This window comes from Sminthopsis crassicaudata, chromosome 2 (genome assembly GCF_048593235.1).
Source record: "Sminthopsis crassicaudata isolate SCR6 chromosome 2, ASM4859323v1, whole genome shotgun sequence".
In the NCBI taxonomy this organism is placed as follows: domain Eukaryota; kingdom Metazoa; phylum Chordata; class Mammalia; order Dasyuromorphia; family Dasyuridae; genus Sminthopsis; species Sminthopsis crassicaudata.
In genome coordinates, this window is record NC_133618.1 from 426,187,111 (window position 1) to 426,201,383 (window position 14,273).

Consider the following 14,273-nt stretch of genomic DNA (forward strand, 5'->3'; position numbering starts at 1 on the left):
CTCTGTCATCTGCACCACCTAGCTGCCCCACTTTTGACTCTCTCAAAATGCAAACAGTTCTATGAATTTATTAGATTTTTCCACCCAAGCTGAAGATGTGTGGTAATTTTGAGAGAACTCTAGATGCCTGTTTTGGGGATATTGCAATCTTTTTCTCAATGGAGCATATTCTGTGATTGAATCACTGCACTGCTTGATAGCTCTTGATAATATTGAAGTTATGTCACAGTTCAATATCCTTCTGTTTACTTTTTTCCTTTATACTTATAACAGCACTACGAATTCTATTTACAATTGTTAAGCTATAGGGATGGCCACATCTTTGCTTTTATAAGTCATTGCAGCTCTTTGTTAGAGTCATGACTTTAATCATTTTGGTTAGCCTTTTTTATGCTGGTATGACAAACAAAATGAACCGAAATTATTATCACCATTAATACAAATGTGGAGGAGCCCTCTATTTAACAGGCCAGGGAGATATATTAAGTGACCTTTTGCCAGGGTTGGCCTTGAAATAGTTCACCATATTTCCTAGTTTTTTATAGCTCTTAGAGCTTTCTAGAGAAACCAGTATTCCTGATTAGACTATACATCTTCAAAATAGTAGTATCAGAGAACTAACAAATAATATTCCTATCAAAAAGAATCAGTAGGATATTGCTAATGTATATTAGTTATAGTTAGTATATGACCAGAAGCACTTTTTTTTTTCTCTCCAAACCAGGATGACTGCTAAACTTAAAAGCATATCTACATTTTCTAATTAAATTAAGAATTGTTAATAAGGACTTTATAGTGACTTTGGGAGATCTTCTAGAAGTCAGTCTTTTAACCAGCTCTTTCATCTGTAGAATGAAGATTTGGCTCCTTTTTTTTTTTTTTTAAATAGTATTTTATTTTTCCAAATACATGCAAAGATTGTTTCCAACATTCACCTTTATAAAACCTTGTGTTCCAAATGTTTCTCTTTCTCCTCTGCTCTTCCCCCTCTGCTGTTCCCCTTCTCCAAGACAGTAAGCAATGCAATATAGGTTAAACATGTGCAGTTCTTCTAAACATATTTCCATATTCATCATGCAGTACAAGAAAAATCAGATCAAAAGGGGGAAAACACAAGGGAAAAAAAACAAGCAAACAACAAAAATAGCTGAAAATACTATGCTTCAATCTATATTCAGTCTCCATAGTTGTTTCTCTGAATACTGAATACTGATGGCATATTTCATCACCATTGGAATTGCCTTGAATCACCTCAAGTTGAAAAGAGCCAAGTCCATTACAGTTAATCATTACATAATCTTGTTACTGTGTATAATGTCCTCTTGGTTCTGCTCATTCCTCTTAGCATCAGTTCAGTAAGTCTTTCCAGGCTTTTCTGAAATCAGCCTGTTCATCATTTCTTATAGAACAATAATATTCTATCAAATTCATTTACCATAAATTATTCAGGTATTCCTCAACTGCTGGACATCCACTCAATGTCCAGTTCTTTGCCACTACAAAAAGGGCTGCTACAAATATTTTTGCACAAGTGGATTCTTTTTCTTCTTTTAAGATTTCTTTGGGATGCAGCTCCAGTAGAGACACTGCTGGATCAAAGAATATGCAAAATTTTATAACCCTTTGGGCTTAGTTCCAAATTGCTCTCCAGAATGGTTGGCTCATTTCACAACTACACTCAAAAAATGCATGAATGAACCCTCCAATATTTATCATGATCTTTTCCTGTCATTTTAGCCCATCTGAGAGATGTGAAATGATAACTAAGACTTGTCTTAATTTACATTTTTCTAATCAAAAGTGATTTTTATTAAAGAAAATTTTTCTATATGACAAGAAATGACTTTAATTTCTTCATCTAAAAATTGTTCATATCTTTTGACCATTTATCAATTGGGGAATGGCTTGTATTCTTATAAATTTGAGTCAAACTTTATATATTTTAGAAATGAGGCCTTTATCAGAAACACTTGAATATTAAAAAATTCCTTCCCCCCAGCTTTCTGCTTCCTTTCGAATCTTGGCTACATTGATTTTTTTAATGCAAAAACTTTTCATATGTAATAAAAATTATTCATTTTGCATTTCATAATGTTTTCTAGTTCTTGATCATAAATTTTTCCTTTCTTCACATTTCTTAAAGGTAGACTAAAAGGATTTGGCTTCTACAATGCCTTCCAAATCTGTGTGGGTCTTCAAATACTATAGGGTCAGTGTTAAATAAATATCTGTTGAAGAATATTGAAGGAGAGTTCTGTAATGTTACTCAGGTGATTCCTGAAAAAATGACAACTGTATGGAAAAAGAATGAGTTGAAGAAATGTGACAGAAAACCTCAGCTCATCCAGAGACCCTTGAAGATATTTCTGTAGTATTGCCTTTTGAGTTTGAGTGCTCGTCTAATAATAAAATAAAGTTTCATTGTGTCTTGTGCCATTATAAAAAGTGTTGAAAGGTGAAGGTGCTCCTCTATTCCAAAATATTTTGCTTTGAAATTTTTTTTTGCCTAATGCTTTTATCTTTTATAGCAAAGCATGTCTTCCTTCCCTCCTCTTCTCTCCCTCTCCCTCTCCTTCTCTCTCTCCCCTTCTCCCTCCTCTCCCTCTCTCCCTTCTTTTCTCCTTCCTTCATTTCCTTCCTTCTTCCCTTCTTCCTTCACTCCCTCCCTTCCTCCCTCCTTCACCTTATCTGAATTTCAATAAGTCATGTTTCCATTTGATTTTGTCTCCAAGTGGTGCTAGTTGTAACTCTTGCTAAAGTCTGAGATAGATCAATAATACTTTGACTTTGTGTTCTTGCAAGATCATACCTTTAAATTTATCAAGTCTTCTATATCTATGTCTGTACAAAGAATACATTTTCTCACTATTTTTATTCAAGAAGGCATTGACATTCAATTTTTTTGGGGGGGGGCACATTTCTATAAAGAAATTAGATCCTTAGGTAGAGTTTTGATCTAATCAGTGTTCTTCCAGGTGACACTCCCTTTATATGTTATAATCCTTTGTGAAGTTACATATTCTTCTCATTCAGTTAACAAGCATTTATGAAGTCCTCATTCTGTGCCAGTTCATTCTATGCTTTATAAAAGGGCTTCTTTAAACTTTTTCCATTCATTTTTACCTGAGAAATTTTTATTCAACACAATACAAATCAAATATTTACTGATAATAAATCATAAATTAATTTGAAATATCTTTGATATATATTTAATTTTACCATTTACTAAAGATGAAAGTAAATTTGTATATTAATGATATGGATGTGTTTTTTACTTTTTACATAAAGAATTAAATCTTGGTGGAATATTTGATAGCTTTTACTGTTGCCAAATTTTTTCACAACCCCCACATTCAGTTACAGGACCCCTCATAAGGTTGAGACCCACAGATTAAGAAGCTTTGCCCTACCATACCTAATGCTGTTCTGCTTTTTCAGACTGTTTTCCTTCTCACCTTTTTCCTGTTGAATTCCTGCATCTCGTCCTTTTGTCATCATACATGACCCGAGAGGCATGCATTTGTGAGATTGTTGTCCAAGGTTAGAAATGCAGTACAGAATACAAAAATATTTTCTGTGTAAAACTATAATGGTACCATTCACACACATAGGCTGACTGATTTAGCTTGAAGAAAATCCCAGAGATAGGAATGTGTGTTTGAGGGGTAGGGGGATGAGAGGGCAGGGATGGGAGTATAAAGTTAATGGAGAACAATAATCTAGAAAGGCAGGATAGTATCAGATTTTGTAGAACACTGAATAGAACTTGAATTTGATTCGGTAGGCAGTACGAAGCCACTATAAACTTCCAACTAGACAGATGATGTTATCCGATCTCTAACATAAAAAGTAGATTGGGGTCTGGATTTCTTGGATTTCACTGGGGAAAGGGCTCTGTGCAGGACTCTTATATGAATATAATTATTTTACCTTCATCTCTTTCTTAGGAATTAATTTGCTGACGAGGAAATGATGTCCAGGACCTTAAACTGATTTGTCCATTGTCACACAGATTCCTTAGATTGTATATGAAATTGTTAAAATCACATATACAATAAATAAAAGGAAATAATAGTTAAACATATCAAAGCTATATAATGATTAAGCTTGATCTGGAGAAGAGTCGAGAAAATGCACCTCCTTTTTTCATTGCAGAGGCAGGGACTCAGTATACTGCTTGGCTTTGTAGAACTGTGTGGTTTTTTTTTTTGTTTTTTTTTTTTAATGGTATTTGTTAACAAAGGGAAGGGTCACTAGGAAGCAAATAGCTTTATCAATATTATCTCATTTAATCCTTACAATCCACCCTATGAGGTAGATACTATTATTATCACCATTGTATAGGTGAAAAATGAGGCAAACAGTTTCAGTTTTTCTCATTCCACTATTTTCTAAAATTCAAACTAGATCTAAAATGTTTCAAAGTGGGGAAAAAACTTAACATATTAACCCAAGAGAATCCAATTTTTTTTTCTATTTCTAATTCTAATAATTTCTAATTATTTTCTATTTCTAACCTATTCCTCAAAACATCTTTTAAAAGTTCAAAATCAAGAAAAGATGATTTTTTGAACACTTAAAGTAATAAACTGGATGTAATATTTGAATTATATTTTTTGAAGTATTTTGGTCCACTTACAGTCAGGGGCCATTTTTCTCTGAATCCAGCAGATCTCCTATTCTTCTCAGTTCATTTTATTCTAGAGGAAGACTCTACTTTCATATCTGTTGTTGATCCCATCACAAAAATAGTCATAGTCAAAAGGATTTCATCATACAACTTGCAGTCTTGTTTTTTTCTTTCCCTCCTTTCTGAAATTCCCTCCTCTCCACTACTAACAGCAATATTATTTCAGCAAGATGGAAAATCGAGCACTTTTTCCCATTTTTGGATATCTCATGTTAGCAGAATCACTGATTACATGGAAATTCCACCATTTGATTGACATTTGGCTCTTTATTTAAAGAAAAAGAAAATATTTCTAGCCTGCAGAGAGCTCTTGGTTTGTAGTTTTAGTTTTGACTTACTTGGAATTTTTTATATAGTATTTATTTTCAATTTTTAAGAAATGAGCTTGAGGTTCCCATGATTGATAAGGAACTTTTATAGTTAACTCTTCCCCTTTGGAAGCATTGTTTTCCTTAGTTTTCCTAAGAAACTGGATCTCCATGGAGAAGTGGAGAACTTGACTAGAGTGACTTCATCATTTAATGTTCCAAGAGTCTCAGAAGGATGAGAATAGAAAGGGTGAAGGTGAAAAAAGTGTATATAGGAGGGTCTTCATAGAGTATACTTAGAACCCTTTGACAGAATGAATCTGGAGAATAAACTCAGGGGAATGTCTCAATGTACACATATTTTGAATGATCTCTTTAAGTGCTGAAGAGAAGATCCTTGGCACAGTTTCAATGATAAATATTTCTACATCATTGGTAAGTAAGTTCAGAAATGAGGTGGCAACTATTTAAATGAGGAGTTAGGAGTTTTTATCCCTTGAAGCTTTAGATATATTTCTGTTATAAAGGAAAAAGGGAAATCAATAGAAATGTCAGCCTGAATTTATAAGACTAAATCAAGGCAGAGAGTACTTATCCTTCAACCATTTTTTTAAAAAGATAGTGTCATGTACCTATTTGAAAATTGGGAGTGACTTGAGTGTTTTCCCAGTTTTGCTAGGGGGAAGTACCTATGGTAATAAATAAACAAGTTTTCAATATGAAAAACTAGATTTGCTTTAACATTGCCATATAACTGTAAGATATTGGACAAATACATTTAACTCCTCAGCTTCTATTTCCCTATTAGGGGATGATGGGAATGATAATAAATATTTATTAGGCACTTACTATAGCCAGGAATAAAAAGAAAGGCAAAAACATTCTCCGCTTTAAAGATTTGTTATGAGAAAAAGATCTATGTGTGAGGTATAGTAATAGTTATTTTAATCAAGGATGTTAGATGGTGCAGTGGGATAGAGTAGAGCTAGGGCCTGAAGTTAAAGTTGGAATTTTGTTCCAGTCATGTCTGACTTTCTGTGATCCCATTTGGAATTTTTTTTGGCAAAAATCCCATTTCCTTGTCCAGCTGAGGCAAACAGGATTAAATGACTTGCCCAGGATCACATAGATACTAAGTGTTTGAGGCTGTATTTGAACTCATGTTTTTCTGACGGCAAGCCCAGCACTCTATCCCTGTGCCACCAAGCTGCTCTGGAAATAGAAAAGCCCCAGGTTTGAATCCAGCCTCAGACACTAACTCCAAACCCTGGATAAGTCATTTAACTGCTTTTTACTTCATTTCTTCAACTTTAAAATTGTGATAATAGCATCTGCCTGACATGATGATTGTGAAAATTAAATAAAATATTTGTAAAGTATTTAGCACAGTGCCTGACACATAATAGATGCTATGTAAATACTAGTTATTATAACTATTATTCATCTCTCTGGTCCTCAGTTTCCTTATCTATAAAATGTGAGAAACTTGAAGGGATAACTTCAAATTCTAGACCTGTGAACCTCTGACTATATTTTTAACAAAAGGAATTCCACTACACTTACTCTTGATTATTAGCAGTGTCCTCTATCAGTGCTCTGTAAAAAAATGACCTTCAGAATTCCTGAATGGTATTTTAGGATATCAATTCCCATTAATGTTTCAAAGTTGGGTGGGGAACTTAGCTGTTTTTTAAAAATTACTCATCCATAACCCGTGAAGATAAATGTAAATAAATAGCTTTCTTTTTTGAACTCCAAGGAGCCGGCAGAAATTCCTAGATTCAATGGGGCATGCGTGTTAACAACTATTGAAAGGACCTTAAAATTTATGAGCAGTGAAAGCGTAGGTGTTGCACAGATTGCATAGATGTAGAGTTGTACTTTTGGTGCTAGATCTAAATTAACAATTTGGTTCATTTTCATGAAGTTATTGCTTTGCTAACAAACCAGAATTGGGAGGCAGCACAGTGTGATGAATGTGTAGTAGAAAATTTGAGTATGAGTCTTGGTTCAGCCACTTATTGCTCTTCTATGTGGTCTTAGGTAAGTCACTTTAATCTCTCTCTTAGTTTCCTTTCAGCACTTTATCACATGGGCAATTGTTTTTACCTTTCCAGTGCTAGAAACACATCTCTTTGAAGGATATCCTTTTGAGTTTAGGAGATATTTGTGCAGCCTCTGCTTTAGCAAGCCCATACAAAACAGGTAGAGAGAACTAATTATCTCAGCAGCAATATCTGGAGAAATTGCAAAGAATTGGAAAGAGTAAAAGTAAAGAAATTAATATATTAGGCTATTATTGCTAGATGAACTTAAGTAATTAGTAATTAGTAAAAATATGGTTTTTTTATTTTTTTATTTTTTATTTTTTTCCTGAGGCTGGGATTAAGTGACTTGCCCAGGGTCACACAGCTAGGAAGTGTTAAGTGTCTGAGACCATATTTTGAACTCGGATCCTCCTGAATTCAAGGCTGGTTCTCTATCCACTGCGCCACCTACCTGCCCCTAAAATATGTTTGTTTGTTTTTTTTTTTTTATTAAAGAAGTCATTATATATGTTGTTTTTCAGAAGAAGTCACCAACGCATCCTTAAAGAGCAGCTTTTTTTTGTTATGGCCCCTTTCTCATTGTGAGCTTGAATATCAGCACAAAATACTTTCCCGGCAGATGTTCTTCATTTAAATATATTATATTAATTCCATGTGTAATTTTCCTTCTCAATTCAGTGAAACAAATTGTGAAGAAGAACCCAATATATGCAAGGTATCATGCTAAATCCTGGAATATACAAAGACAAAAATGAATGCCCTCAGAAAGCTTATAAACCTGCATATTTGGTATTCTCCTCTCTGTTGAATTGTCACATTAAAAGCTATTTATCTTTTCTGAAAGTGGTCAATTTTGTAACCAAACAAAAAGAATTTTCCTTAGACATCTCTGAAAAATGAATGCAAGTTGTAAGAAATGGGGGACTTATTTGGGGAGAACAGGGAAAAGCAAACACCATTCTGTTGGAGTCAAAGGGAGAAGCTACCATGTTACATCTTAGAAATGTTTTTATTCCCATTTCACTTCATCAAAAGAAGCAGAAACCTAGGAAGCCAAGAGGAGCAGCTTTATTTTTCAACATTTGATTGGGGTGTATGTCACATCAACTTCTAACAGAGTGAGAGCCCTTATTTTAGAACTATTGTGCAATTTTTTTAAAAGATCTTTAAGTTTGGATGTTTTGTCTTAAAGGGAGAAATTGAAAGGGCACTGATAGCTTTTCTCTGAGTAAGAATATCTGTGACAGGATGGGGTACAAATATAGGAATATCTCCTTTTGGGGGGGGGCAGCATATAGTGACTTAATTCCAGCTGTTTCATGGTATTTCTTAAGTGTTGGTTTTTTGGGAATCAAATTCATGGCTAAAGGTACTTGAGTTCCAACTAACCTACATGTGGGGGAAAATGCCCTGAAAAGAAGGGACAGAATAGCTGTCTAGATTTCTAAAGAGGGACTAGTAAGTTTAGAAGTGGGCAGTTTCAATCTGTCTACCCAACATTCTCCTTTGCTGCAGGTTAAGGAAACTCCACACCTTTAGTCCTACCAGAGGAGGCTTCTAAGCTACCTTTCCTAGAGTAGATGAACTTGGGACCAGAGTGTACTTGGGAGGGATCTTAGGTCCTTCCTTCTCATTCTTAACCTTATGCTCAATCATGAAACTGGGATCACTGTTCTGGAAGGGCTTTATGAACCTTGGCCATATTTGACTGAATAAGAGGGCTTTGGATTCAAAATCCTAAAACCTGGGTGGTCTCTGTTCTTACATTAACTCAAGGCCTCAATTTCCTACATTATAAAGTGAAGGAGATGACACAGGATAACTCTAAGGTCCCTTCTGGTTCTAACAGTCTGTAAGTCTTTGAGAATTGGGCTCGTTTGACTCTACCTTAGTATAGCCTCAGTTTCATTGTAAGTTGAATAGGCCTTCTATGATTTCTGGCAAAAGATTCCTTTTCTTTGGTGCCTCAGTTTCTTCTAAAATGAAAATATTGTAGTAAAGGAGTGAGAAGCAGTATAGAAACTGGGAAAGGTCCTGGAAGATAAGGAGATTTTCCTGGCAGCAATAGTAACAGCAGCTACCTTGTAATATGTCTTGGATATATTGTATCCAGGTACCTTCTGGGACTTGGTCATTATAGTTATTCAATTTTGTTTCCTTCTAGTGTTACATCATTGTTGCTCATTAATTCATACAAATCTACCTGTGTTTCTCTAATTTCTTTAATTTTTTTGTTATAACAATAAAATGCTGCTTTGAATATCATAGCATTGTGGCATATTTTTCTGCCTTTGACATCATTATAGATTTCTAACAGTTGGATTGAAGAGTCAGAGGGTATAACAGTATAGCCACTTCTGTATTATTCCAGATTATTTTCCAGAAAATTGATCTACATCAAAAATATGTTAATATCTGTCTTCCTACACTTTTCAATACTCATTATTTCTTATTTTCATCTTTGCCAATTTGATGGGTACAAGGTAAAATTTCATCATCATTTTAATTTGGATCTGATTGTGAGGTAGAAAATTTTTTAGAACTATTGTGCAATTTTTTAAAAAGATCTTTAAGTTTGGATGTTTTGTCTTAAAGGGAGAAATTGAAAGGGCACTGATAGCTTTTCTCTGAGTAAGAAGGTCTGTGACAGGATGGGGTACAAATATAGGAATATATATATATATATATATATATATATATATATATATATATATATATTAGATATTTGATTTTTAGTTGTGATATTTGATACGGAGATTTCCCCCTACTTAGTGTTTTCTTTTATACAGTAAAGGGTTTTTTATGTAAAAAATTTAAATTTTATGTAGCTAAAGTCTGATTTTGACTTTTTTGATCATTTCCATCCCTTGTTTGGTTAAGAAGTCTCCCACAACCACAAATGTAAAAGATATTTCCTTTTGGTATCTTTTTTTTTTTTTTAAGGAAATTACTTTTATACTTTATTCATTTAGAAATTATTAGGGTATATGATATGAGATACTGGGTTTAAATCAAATTTCTGTTAAATTGCTTTCCAGTTTTCTTAGCATTTCTTTTAAAATAGAAAGTCCTTACCATAGTAGAATATATTCTTGGGCTTACCAAACACTGTTACTGTTTTAATTTGTTTCTGCTTTTTTGCTTCTGTTAATGTGATTTTGATTATTTTTGAAAGGTTAAGTTTTTTTTTTAAAAAGTTCAGTAAAGTTACTTTTATTTTTTTTTAATTCATTAGTTTCATGCAGAACTACTTAACGAAAACAGAGGTCCAAGCGATTGAACTGAAGGTATTCCGGTGAAAATCTGCCACTTATTGTATAAATTATTTTTTATCGTGAATTTAAAGCTGGAAAGGAATCTACAAGCAAGAAAAAAAAGTTTGGAATTAGACTCTCAGGATCTGGGCTTGGAAATGCCTCAGGTAAATCTTACTGAGTGTGAGTAGTCTTTTCTTATATTAGCTCAGCAGAAATCAGTACTATTGGTGTTGTAAATTCTTACATCCCCAGTAAATCTACTGTGAGTAGTCCTCTTTATATTTGAGCTCAGCAAAGGTCAGAGCCATTGGTTGTATAGATCTACATTTCTCTAACTTGTAGAAAAAGGCTTCCCTATGTGTTTGGTCTTATACAGACCAGGTACAATCCTGTATGTTAAAAAAGGGCATTTTTCTCAATTTTGGCCTGTTGCCCCACTTGGAGTTTGCACTGGGAAAATCTCCAAATATATCTTGCTCTGTATTTCCACAAATGTGAGTAATAGAACCCCCAGCTCCCATACATCAAGGTAACATGTGTTTGGGTGGAAAATAACCATTATTTTATCCTGCAGAAAATTTGGAAGATACAAAAGGATCATAAAAACTCATAGATACATACAACTTAAAAGGCACTTGTAATATACTTTTTGAAATAAATTAAAATTGAAGTTGCCAGTAAAACAGTTGTTTGTTATTACAATAAGATTCTCACCCCTTACATTGTATTCCTTTAAAGTTTAGATTTCATTCATAAAGCAAGTATACTTTGGGACTGTTCCTATGAGACTTAATAATGTCTGAAGAACACACATTGAATAGATGCAAGACAAAATCTCTTATCCCTCTATTATTGTTTTCATCTCTAGCAGCAGGAGCCTTGTTAGTGACTTTTTCAAGAGAACCATAATTCAACAATACTATTTCACTCTAGAAGGCCAGGTCTTGGAATTCTCAAACTTGGGAACTTTCAGACTTGATGTTACCCAGTGGTAACCTCCAAGATAAGCACTGCCCAGTATATCTTCCTTCTTTGACCAAAAGGTTAGATTCCTTAATCATACTATATCTGAAATCAAAATCCCCTCTTCTAACCAGAAGGTTGGTGGGATCATGAACATTGTTTATGAACTTCCCTCTTGGGTTTAAGAGGCAAGCACAAGTCTCCTTCTGCCATGTACTTCTGCAACAAACACACCATTTCCTTAGTTGCTTTCATCTCTTTGTCTGGGGAAATCCTGTATCAGATCTTTGGTCCCTGATTTGTGTTTAGAAAATGCTGAATGAATACAAGGAATTCCCATAATCTCCATGCCATATCAGTTCTTGATGGAGGGTAGACTACATAGGCCTTCTCCATAGCTGTGTCCAAATACATGTCTACATTGTTGCTGAATTGGGCTATTGGCTTATTTTTGTAGGCATTTGAAAAGAAATTGTCTCACAAGAGTACATCTGTCCTGAACCCTAGTCAGCAAGTCATCTTTGGGTTTCAGGGATTAGAACTGTCCAAATCAGGAACCACTATATCTATATATGACTTGCCCAGAGTCACACAGCTAGGAAGTGTTAAGTGTCTGAGACGGGATTTGAACATAGGTCCTCCTGGCTCTATTCACTGTTCCACCTAGCTGCCCCTACCTTATATACTTTTTAACAAGACAATAATGAGCATGCCTCATTAATATTGTCAGACTTAAATAGAAATGGATTCTTACAAGTAGTTAATTGATTTAGAAAACTTCAAATTAACATAACCTGTGTAATGTTTTTATTTTTTTAAATTTTCAATTATATGTTAATCTGATTTGAATTTGACACTTTTGTCCTACACTACAATATAAAAAATAGTATTTCTTTCAAAGTAGTCTGTTTTATTAATCAATTAAATTGATTAAACCTTTTTCCTTATTTTTTTCTCCTGAACTAAACTCTGTTTTTTCTTAATATCAATTCATTTCTGACCATTCCCCTCATTCCACTATCAAGTGACGCCAATCCTGCTTTTGAGTCTGTCTTTATTCTGACATGTGCTCCTTGTTTCCTCTCGGCTGCAACTCAAGAACTCAGCACTAAGCAGTAAGGAATATGTCCAAAAAAGTCAGGAGAGTGTGAGAGTTGCTGATTTTACACTGGCTAGGACAGCTGCTATAAGGATAGAACAGAACAAATACTTCCCTAAACCAGTTTTTGATCATTAAACTGCCACAACTATATCAGCTTTATCTTAAGACTCTACTTCCACTCTACTCTCCTTCACATATGCCCATAAAATGAGGCCAAAACAGAGACAGTGATGAGGAAACCAAAAAGCTATTTTTTCTTCTAGATCTTTCCTGCCCTTTACTTACTCAGTCCATCATTTTGATATCATTCATATTCTTATCCCCTTGAATCAGGTCATATTATTTTCCTTACCTCTTAACAACTTTTAAAAATAACTTCAAAATTACTTTCTTGGGACATTTTTTTCTCTTAGTATTTTCCCACTGTGAGCTATTCCAATCAGAATCTTTTCTTTTAGTCTGATGTTTCTTTTTTCTTTTTTTCTCCTCTTTTGCTTGCATCCTTCTTTCTAAACATTTTTCATTTCATCTTCTCCTTACCAAATTACTTCCTTATCCATTTAACAATGGATTTAAATACAGAGACAATTTCAGATAGATTTATTTCATATAGAGGCCTAGAATATGTACTTAATATTTTGATTATTTAGAATTATCATGGGTTCTGGAGTTTGGAGCCTAGAGAAAGTCAAACAAGGTTCCTTTAATAGGGCTTTTCTTACTCTTTATAACCTCTAGCCCCATACCAATTCAATGTCTGCCTTATTCAGCTAAGTAAGAAGTTGGTGATTTGGGGATACAGTGTATGACACAAAAATAAATATATGTAACTATTAGTAGGATAGGTTTTATAGTTAGAGTACCTACTCTTTTGCTTGGCCCATCTCTCTGAATTCTAGAGCCTATTATTAAGAGACTGAGCATGTGAAAAATTCTACTGACCCAAAAGCAATTATCTACATTGGCCATTGCTCTCTCTAGTAGCTTCCAAACATTGAATTTAATTAATTCAATCTGTCTCTGAAACTTACTTGCTTTTGCAAATATTACTACTACCTACATCTGATAATTCACCTAGATAGACATAATACTTCTAAAAGGAATTTGAAGAGCATTGCTAAGAATTTATGAAGTCTTGGGTAAGAAACTGAAAACCTCAAGGGCTCAGAAATTCATAGGATACCAAATTCAAGAAAGGAGCAAGCAATAAAACCCATGGCTTTAGATATTTATATTCAAATGCAGTATACACACACATATAATAAGCAGAGTAAACAAGAGATCCCAATTCAAGCAGACAAATTTGACCCCATTAATAACACTGAGATATAGCTTACTATGACTTCTGTCTCAAATATGATTCTGGATGTTCCTTATTCAAAAGGAATAGAGTAGGTAAAAGGTGGGATGGAGTAGCATCATATATTAGATCATCAAGAAGATATCTATCAACATTAGGGAATCTAAGATACAGAGGAAGGAAGCACAATGGAAATAACTGGAGTAAAGATCAATGGAAGTATAAACATTAAAAAAAAATTTAAAAAAAAACCCCTTTCATTTGATTATACAACAGACCACCTGGACAGCAAGCAGTTGCTATAAAGATAGAACAGAACCTGGCATGGAGTTATAACTTAACTTAATGATGAAGAACTTAAATTATTTAAAAATCTGCTGAAGCATTGCCTCTTCAAAAGGATAATAATTCAAAAGCAGAGTAGTTCATAATTTCTTGACTTGCCTTCAAAAAGTTGAGGAACTAATGAAGTACATTTTTCTTCTGATCTGATTCCTTGAACAAGGAACAGCTATTTTCAGAGGTACAAATTACTGGAACCTTGTAGGAAAAGTGGCTTTTACTTTAGATTTTGTTATATAAAAGAATAGGAAAGTTGGGGATGG

The 14,273-nt window shown here is 34.0% G+C and overlaps 1 protein-coding gene across 3 annotated transcripts in view; it reads left to right on the forward strand.

The window, feature by feature from the left end:
* The window catches only part of CREBRF (CREB3 regulatory factor), a 48,980-nt gene that overhangs the window by 10,505 nt on the left and 24,202 nt on the right, over nt 1-14,273 (forward strand). Inside the window, exon 2 of one of the 3 annotated variants that reach the window (XM_074292085.1) lies at nt 10,282-10,467. The exons of 1 other annotated variant lie outside the window; for it this stretch is intronic. In XM_074292085.1, the coding sequence (XP_074148186.1) occupies nt 10,459-10,467 (9 nt within the window). In that variant the 5' untranslated portion in view covers nt 10,282-10,458. Of the gene's footprint in view, nt 1-10,281; nt 10,484-14,273 lie in introns of all 3 variants that reach the window. One more of the 3 variants, XM_074292086.1, reaches the window with a different exon arrangement.